The sequence below is a fragment of the Oncorhynchus mykiss genome, chromosome 13 (assembly GCF_013265735.2).
Source record: "Oncorhynchus mykiss isolate Arlee chromosome 13, USDA_OmykA_1.1, whole genome shotgun sequence".
NCBI classification, from domain to species: Eukaryota; Metazoa; Chordata; class Actinopteri; order Salmoniformes; family Salmonidae; genus Oncorhynchus; species Oncorhynchus mykiss.
In genome coordinates, this window is record NC_048577.1 from 9695326 (window position 1) to 9703592 (window position 8267).

The 8267-nt window shown below is 46.1% G+C and overlaps 1 protein-coding gene across 1 annotated transcript; it reads right to left on the minus strand.

The window, feature by feature from the left end:
• Positions 1–124: 124 nt before the first annotated feature.
• Positions 125–4147, minus strand: LOC118938202 (GRB2-related adapter protein-like). Its single transcript, XM_036940192.1, has 7 exons — positions 3990–4147; positions 3335–3422; positions 2853–2944; positions 1927–2046; positions 1338–1500; positions 799–1041; positions 125–646 (listed from the first exon to the last, which is right to left on the minus strand). The coding sequence occupies exons 2-7, from the start codon at positions 3410–3412 to the stop codon at positions 446–448; spliced, it is 897 nt and encodes a 298-aa protein (XP_036796087.1). The 5' UTR covers positions 3413–3422; positions 3990–4147; the 3' UTR covers positions 125–445.
• Between the last annotated feature and the right edge of the window lie 4120 nt (positions 4148–8267).

An 8267-nucleotide genomic window follows, 5' to 3' on the forward strand; every position in this document is an offset into this window, starting at 1 on the left:
GTGGCTCTTCTTGGAATTGGTGTGATTCCACAGTTAGTTGATCCAAGGCTATTGCTCTCACACAAGTCAAACTCCAAATTAATGGTAGCTATGTTGCAACATTGATTAACATTTATACAGGGGCTTACAGAAAATGCATTTATTTGATAATCATACAGTAATAATTGTGTTCTGAAGTTGTAAATAGTTGTGTTATCCTGACATAAGCCTACGGTAAAGTACATTGATAATAAACCAGAAAGAAAGTTACAATACATATATTTAATGCTAAAGCTAATCATTATGTTTTCTCTCTCTCTCTCTCTCTCTCTCTCTCTCTCTCTCTCTCTCTCTCTCTCTCTCTCTCTCAGAAATATAGTTGTTATTAAGTTGCTCTGGATAAGAACGTCTGCTATAATTAATTAAGATACTTATTTAGCTCTAAATGCTACCCATGTTCTCTCTCTCATACAGGGTTGGTGTAGTTGGAAGGGAACACTCCCATTTGTCCCCTCAGTCTTCCTTTCCACCATGACATGTCGGAACACTCCAGCACCTCGATGATGTCACCGGCCTTAAAGCTCAGCTCGTCCTTCTCCTCGGCGTTGAAGTCATACTGAGCACTCACCTGCATCAGACCACCGCCCCCCGTGGTCACGGCGGCACGCTGGAACACAGGTACACACACAGGGGTTGATTAGACACGTAGCTTCATTCTATACATACACACATGCATGGAGGTACACACACACACACACACACACACACACACACACACACACACACACGGGAGGGATTTGGTTGTAGAGAGTATACTACCTGTGGTGGGGGTATAGGGTCTGGTATGCGGGGCAGGGGTTGTTGAGGCTGGGGTACACGGGGCAGGAGATGGTGAGGCTGGGGTATGCTGGGCAGGGGCTGGTGAGGCTGGGGTGCGCGGGGCTGGTGAGGCTGGGGTATGCTGGGCAGGGGCAGGTGAGGCTGGGGTGCTCGGGGCAGGGACTGCTGAAGCTGGGGCTGAGAGGATGGGGCTGATGTCCTGGTCTGGCCAAATCCCTTCTCCTAGGAAGAAAAGTGAAATTAGAGAGAGAGAGCACTGTCATAACTTTTCTTCCAGATTCGATAAACCGATAATGAACAGTGTTTAGCTATTTATCAAGCTTGAAGTACCCTACACCATCAATTAGTGAACAGGGATCCTCCAGAGTTCTACTCCTGCCTGTGTTTCTGTGTCCAGCAGATAGATGCTGTTTAGAGACAGAGTTGATCATATAGTACTCCACCAGCTCCTTTATTAACTACGTATAAGCCCTTCATAAACCCCTTATAAACTCTTTATAATTACTTATAACTGGTACCTGTGTTTCTGTGTCCAGCAGATAGATGCGGCTGTGTTTAGAGACAGAGTTGTTCATGTAATAGTTCACCAGCTCGTTGAAGGAGCTGAACTTCTCAGACCAGAGGTAATACTGCCCTCTGGTGTCTGCCATCACCTTGAAGTGCTGCACGTCTGCCTCGTGTCTGGGAGAGGAGAGGTAGGTAGATAGGTAGGTAGGTAGGTAGGTAGGTAGATAGTTAGGTAGGTAGGTAGGTAGGTAGGTAGGTAGGTAGGTAGGTAGGTAGATAGGTAGATAGATAGATAGGTAGGTAGGTAGATAGATAGATAGATAGATAGATAGATAGGTAGGTAGATAGGTAGGTAGGTAGGTAGGTAGGTAGGTAGGTAGGTAGGTAGGTAGGTAGGTAGGTAGGTAGGTAGGTAGGTAGGTAGATAGGTAGATAGATAGGTAGGTAGGTAGGTAGATAGATAGATAGATAGATAGATAGATAGATAGATAGATAGATAGATAGGTATAGTGATATGATGCAAATAGCAGGCAAATATGTCAATGATGTTGTCCTGTACATTAATCTAGCTTTTTAATGTAAAGACACACACACACTGACCTAACGGATATGGAGAAATCTCCTGGGGTGCTCTGGCTGCCCCTGATCAGAAAGGATCCTATAGGCTGGGTCATGAGAGACTCCTGGGCTTCACCTCGACTAGCACTCTCCTGGTACCAACTAGAGATGGGGGGAGAGGGGGAGGGAGGAGTAGAGAGGGGGAGAGAAAGTGGGTGAGAAGGGGTGGGGGGAGAGGGAGAGCAGTAAACAAAATAGTATTTAGTATTTTTCATAACATCGGATTGTGTTCACACCTGCTTACACACAGACATCACATAGCCGACACACACTGACACACAGTACTGCTTGATTGTCTTGGGTAATAACTATGACCTGGGTAGGTGATTGTCTTGGGTAATAAGTATGACCTGGGTAGGTAATTGTCTTGGGTAATAAGTATGACCCGGGTAGGTATTTGTCTTGGGTAATGAGTATGACCTGGGTAGGTGATTGTCTTGGGTAATGAGTATGACCTGGGTAGGTGATTGTCTTGGGTAATGAGTATGACCCGGGTAGGTGATTGTCTTGGGTAATAAGATGACCTGGGTAGGTGATTGTCTTGGGTAATAAGTATGACCTGGGTAGGTGATTGTCTTGGGTAATAAGTATGACCTGGGAAGGTAATTGTCTTGGGTAATAAGTATGACCTGGGTAGGTGATTGTCTTGGGTAATAAGTATGACCTGGGAAGGTGATTGTCTTGGGTAATAAGTATGACCTGGGTAGGTGATTGTCTTGGGTAATAAGTATGACCTGGGAAGGTGATTGTCTTGGGTAATAAGTATGACCTGGGTAGGTGATTGTCTTGGGTAATAAGTATGACCTGGGTAGGTGTTTGTCTTGGGTAATAAGATGACCTGGGTAGGTGATTGTCTTGGGTAATAAGTATGACCTGGGTAGGTGATTGTCTTGGGTAATAAGTATGACCTGGGAAGGTGAATGTTGATGTAGTTACGTGGTATGAATCCCTTCTTTCCATGTCGCTCAGCCATCAACCAATCATCATTGGTGCCCAAGATCTACAGAGAACAGAGGTGGGACACACACACGCACGCACACACACACACACACACACACACACACACACACACACACACACACACACACACACACACACACACACACACACACACACACACACACTTAAAGTGGTTAGAATGGAGAAGTACTGTAGCCTACTACTAGTGCAAACAGGAAATGCTGTGGATCCCGTGTGATGTATACATGTTTGTCATTTGACCGTCTCACAACATAGCTTACTGAATGCTATAACAAATCACCTATCAACTAACAATGGGTTAGTGTTGCATGGAGTATTTCTTCCAACATAAGGGTTGTCTACTTATGTTTACTATGTGCCCTTGCTAGGGTACACTAGTAGTGTGGAAGGGGATTGCTGTCCTCTTTACCTTCATGTTGTCTCCCTTCCTGAAGCTCAGCTCGTCCTCAGCAGTGGCAGTAAAGTCATACTTACCTACTGCCTCCATAGCAGGGAGTCTGGGGAGAGAGATAGAGGGAGGTGACACAGAGAGAGAGAGAGAAGGAGGTAAGGAGGGACCGGAAGAGAGAGAGAGAAGAGGAAGGTAGGGAGGGACCAGGAGAGAGAGAGAGACAGAAGAGGGAGGTAGGGAGGGACCGGGAGAGAGAGAGAGAGAAGAGGGAGGTAGGGAGGGACCAGGAGAGAGAGAGAGACAGAAGAGGGAGGTAGGGAGGGACCGGGAGAGAGAGAGAGAGAAGAGGGATGAACAGGGAGAGAAAGGGAGACAAGAGGGAGGGAGGGACAGGGAGAGAGAGAGAAGAGGGAGGGATAGGGAGAGAGAGAGAAGAGGGAGGGACAGGGAGAGAGAGAGAGAAGAGGGAGGGACAGGGAGAGAGAGATAAAGGAAAGAAGGAAGGAAGGAAGGGGGAGAGGACAGGATAGAGAGGTTAAACAAAGGCATAGTTCTGTAACAGAAACCCAAAACACATCAACTTTGACACATCATTAATAAATATACGATCCTATAGACAACAACAACAACTACAACAACAACAACAAACACTGTAAAGGAAACAGATACATACCTTGATCCCCCCAGACAGCACGGTTAGTAGAGATGGCAGCTCCAAACTTTAACTGTCCTTGTCACAGTTCTGACAGACAGGATATGATGCAGTCCTGCAGTTGCGCAAACAGAACCTTGTTCTCAAGCTGTTTAGAAGATGTCTCACCATATACACACACACACACAAACACGACACACACACAAACACACACACACACACAAACACACACACACACACACACACACACACACACACACACACACACACACACACACACACACACACACATTAACACAAACACACATTAACACAAACACACATTAACACACAGAGAGAGAAAGAAGGGGTGAAACCACAATGCAGTCTCAGTGAGGCCATATGCTAAATAAAGTCTGTTTCAGAAGAGAACAATCATCATTGACAAACAACTTCCTCCTTTGGAAGCTCTGCTGTAGCTGGCTTTCTGGAAACACCCAAATAACCTTTTACATTTCACTTGACAGCGTTATGATCCTGTGCTGGAGAATACACACTTTATGTTGCACAAGCAAACACAATATTCTCCCTTGCAACCAACACACACTTTCCCTTTCTCATATGTTTTTAGGTCTGGGTTTCAGACAGGATCAAAAGCTGTAGCAGAGGCTCAGTCTACGTACACACACACACACACACACACACACACACACACACACACACACACACACACACACACACACACACACACACACACACACACACACACACACACACACACACACTCAGTCTAAAGCTATACAACCACTGTGTTTGGGTTCTTACCAACAAGGCCACTATTGGCTGAGACAGCGTTTCTTAAAGGAGTAGTTCACTGTTTTACAACTTGATGTTAGCTGGTTCCTCACCCTGAAAGAGGTCTTTGGGCCAGGAGAAACTTATTTATACAGCCATTACAAACTTCAGCTGACTTTAGCCACCATTAGCTAAAAATCTATTGAAGTGATGGGGGCATGTGAGCAGGTTGTTGTTTTTATGGCCAAATCACGTTTAAGTGACATGATGTGGACATTACTGTTCTAAACATGCTCACTTTCCCCCATCAATTCCATGTGAATCTAGCGGTGGATGAAGTTAGCTCTGGTCGTAATGGCTGATTAAAGGAAACTGAACCACGGATGACAGTTTCTCCTGGCCCAAAGACGTCTTTCAGGGTAAAAAATCAAGTAGAATAGTGAACTAGTCCTGTAATACTGGTCGGGGGTGCCTATTTTAGTTTTTGCCCTAGCATTAACACACTTGATTAAAAAAAGGCTTGATGAGCCTCCCGGGTGGTGCAGTGGTTAAGGGCGCTGTACTGCAGCGCCAGCTTTGCCACCAGAGACTCTGGGTTCGCGCCCAGGCTCTGTCGTAACCGGCCGCGACCGGGAGGTCCGTGGGGTGACGCACAATTGGCCTAGCGTCGTCCGGGTTAGGGAGGGTTTGGCCGGTAGGGATGTCCTTGTCTCATCGCGCACCAGCAACTCCTGTGGCGGGCCGGGCGCAGTGCGCGCTAACCAGGTCGCCAGGTGCACGGTGTTTCCTCCGACACATTGGTGCGGCTGGCTTCCGGTTAGCGATGAGACAAGATATACTGTTACTTGAGGAGTCCCAACCCACAGGGTTTATACTGTTACTGGAGGAGTCCCAACCCACAGGGTTACTGGAGGAGTCCCAACTCACAGGGTTTATCCTGTTACTGGAGGAGTCCCAACCCACAGGGTTTATACTGTTACTGGAAGAGTCCCAACCCACAGGGTTACTGGAGGAGTCCCAACCCACAGGGTTTATACTGTTACTGGAGGAGTCCCAACCCACAGGTTTATACTGTTACTGGAGGAGTCCCAACCCACAGGGTTTATACTGTTACTGGAGGAGTCCCAACCCACAGGGTTACTGGAGGAGTCCCAACCCACAGGGTTTATACTGTTACTGGAGGAGGCCCAACCCACAGGTTTATACTGTTACTGGAGGAGTCCCAACCCACAGGGTTTATACTGTTACTGGAGGAGTCCCAACCCCACAGGGTTACTGGAGGAGACCCAACTCACAGGGTTTATCCTGTTACTGGAGGAGTCCCAACCCACAGGGTTTATACTGTTACTTGAGGAGTCCCAACCCACAGGGTTTATACTGTTACTGGAGGAGTCCCAACCCACAGGGTTTATACTGTTACTGGAGGAGTCCCAACCCACAGGGTTTATACTGTTACTGGAGGAGTCCCAACCCACAGGGTTTATACTGTTACTGGAGGAGTCCCAACCCACAGGTTTATACTGTTACTGGAGGAGTCCCAACCCACAGGGTTTATCCTGTTACTGGAGGAGTCCCAACCCACAGGGTTTATCCTGTTGTTACTGGAGGAGTCCCAACCCACATGGTTACTGGAGGAGTCCCAACCCACAGGGTTTATCCTGTTACTGGAGGAGTCCCAACCCACAGGGTTTATACTGTTACTGAAGGAGTCCCAACCCACAGGGTTTATACTGTTACTGGAGGAGTCCCAACCCACATGGTTACTGGAGGAGTCCCAACCCACAGGGTTTATCCTGTTACTGGAGGAGTCCCAACCCACAGGGTTTATCCTGTTACTGGAGGAGTCCATAGAATCTGAAGATAACACCTACTGTAGAGAGAGGAGGGAGGGAAGCGCTACTAAAGTACACAATAGTACATTTTGGTAGACAGAAGGTGCTTTTTGGTAAAAGGGGTGAATTGGTCATCAAAAAGAAAGGAGGACCAAGGCACTCTTCATATAATTAATTAAAATGCCTGTTTTAGTATGGCATGTTCAATTGAAACAAAGTTTTAAAAATCTGACGCGTTTCGGCTGCGTGGCCTTCGTCAGGGAGGACAAAAAAATAATACAATGTCCTCTTTTGAACAGCTTTTCCAATCAGCCCTAATTAGGAGAGGGAGTGGTGACACAATTGATAGGACACACCTAGTAAGCAATACTATACACATTAAAAAGTGAAATACTGTAGCTAAGTTATCATAAAAATACAACTCCAAGCTATGTTTAGACTGTTGTTGTTCCTGTTCTGCTGTGTTCTGTGGAATATATTGTTTTCTTGTTCTTGACACTTCTCCCAGTCATATTTAAGGTTAGAACTACCTTTCTAAGAGTTCTGATACTTCTAGCTTGGAGTTGTGTTTTTATGATACAAAGAGTCTCTTGGTCGTCCTTTCTTTTTGATAACACATACTGTATTGACTTGTTTTTATCTGAACCTTTATTAAACTAGGCAGATGTAATGGCCGTTGTTGGTGGAAGAAGAGGAGGACCAATGTGCAGCGTGGTAAGTGTCCATATTGATCATTTATTATCCTGAACACTAAACAAAATAACGAGAACGAAACAGTCCTGACCGGTGAATACACACAAAACACAGAACAGAAAATAATCACCACAACTCAAAGGTGAAAACAGGCTACCTAAGTATGGTTCTCAATCAGGGACAACCAGGCTACCTAAGTATGGTTCTCAATCAGGGACAACCACGCTACCTAAGTATGGTTCTCAATCAGGGACAACCAGGCTACCTAAGTATGGTTCTCAATCAGGGACAACCAGGCTACCTAAGTATGGTTCTCAATCAGGGACAACCAGGCTACCTAATTCTGGTTCTCTATCAGGAACAACGATTGACAGCTGCCTCTGATTGAGAACCATACCAGGCCAAACACAGAAATCCCAAATTATAGAAAAAAGAACATAGACTGCCCACCCCAAATCACGCCCTCACCATACTGAAACAAGGACAAAACAAAGGAACTAAGGTCAGAACGTGACAGCAGATCAGTTAAGAACAAATTCTTATTTACAATGACGGCCAAGGAACAGTGTGTTAACTGCCTTGTTCAGGGCCAGAACAACAGATTTTTACCTTGTCAGCTCGGGGATTCAATCTAGCAACCTTTCGGTTACTGGCCCAACGCTCTAACCACTAGGTTACCTGCTAGCTTTTCCTCTGAAAGCTGTGTGTGTGTGTGTGTGTGTGTGTGTGTGTGTGTATATGTGTGCGTGTGTGTGCGTGTGTGCGTGTGTGTGTGTGTATGTGTGTGCGTGTGTGCGTGTGTGTGTGTGCATGTGTGCGTGTGTGTGTGTGCGTGTATGCGTGTGAATGTTCCCTCTCTCTCTTCTTTCCTCCTTTCTTCCCTCTTTCTCGCTCACTATTTATTATGGCCACTAGGGGCCAGCAGAGTCTGTAGCAAAATGATAAAACCATCTGTTCTGAACAGGGCCATATTCACAAAGCGTCTCAAGTTAAACAGCTG

What these genes read in the sequence shown, in the direction of transcription:
- LOC118938202 (XM_036940192.1), bottom strand. Translation starts at nt 3,412, where the DNA reads ATGGAGGCAGTAGGTAAGTATGACTTTACTGCCACTGCTGAGGACGAG. An exon ending in GGAAGGGAGACAACATGAAG is followed by an intron (nt 2,945 to 3,334) that starts GTAAAGAGGACA and finishes TGTTCTCTGTAG; the next exon opens with ATCTTGGGCACCAATGATGA. An exon ending in TGCTGGACACAGAAACACAG is followed by an intron (nt 1,042 to 1,337) that starts GTACCAGTTATA and finishes TTTTCTTCCTAG; the next exon opens with GAGAAGGGATTTGGCCAGAC.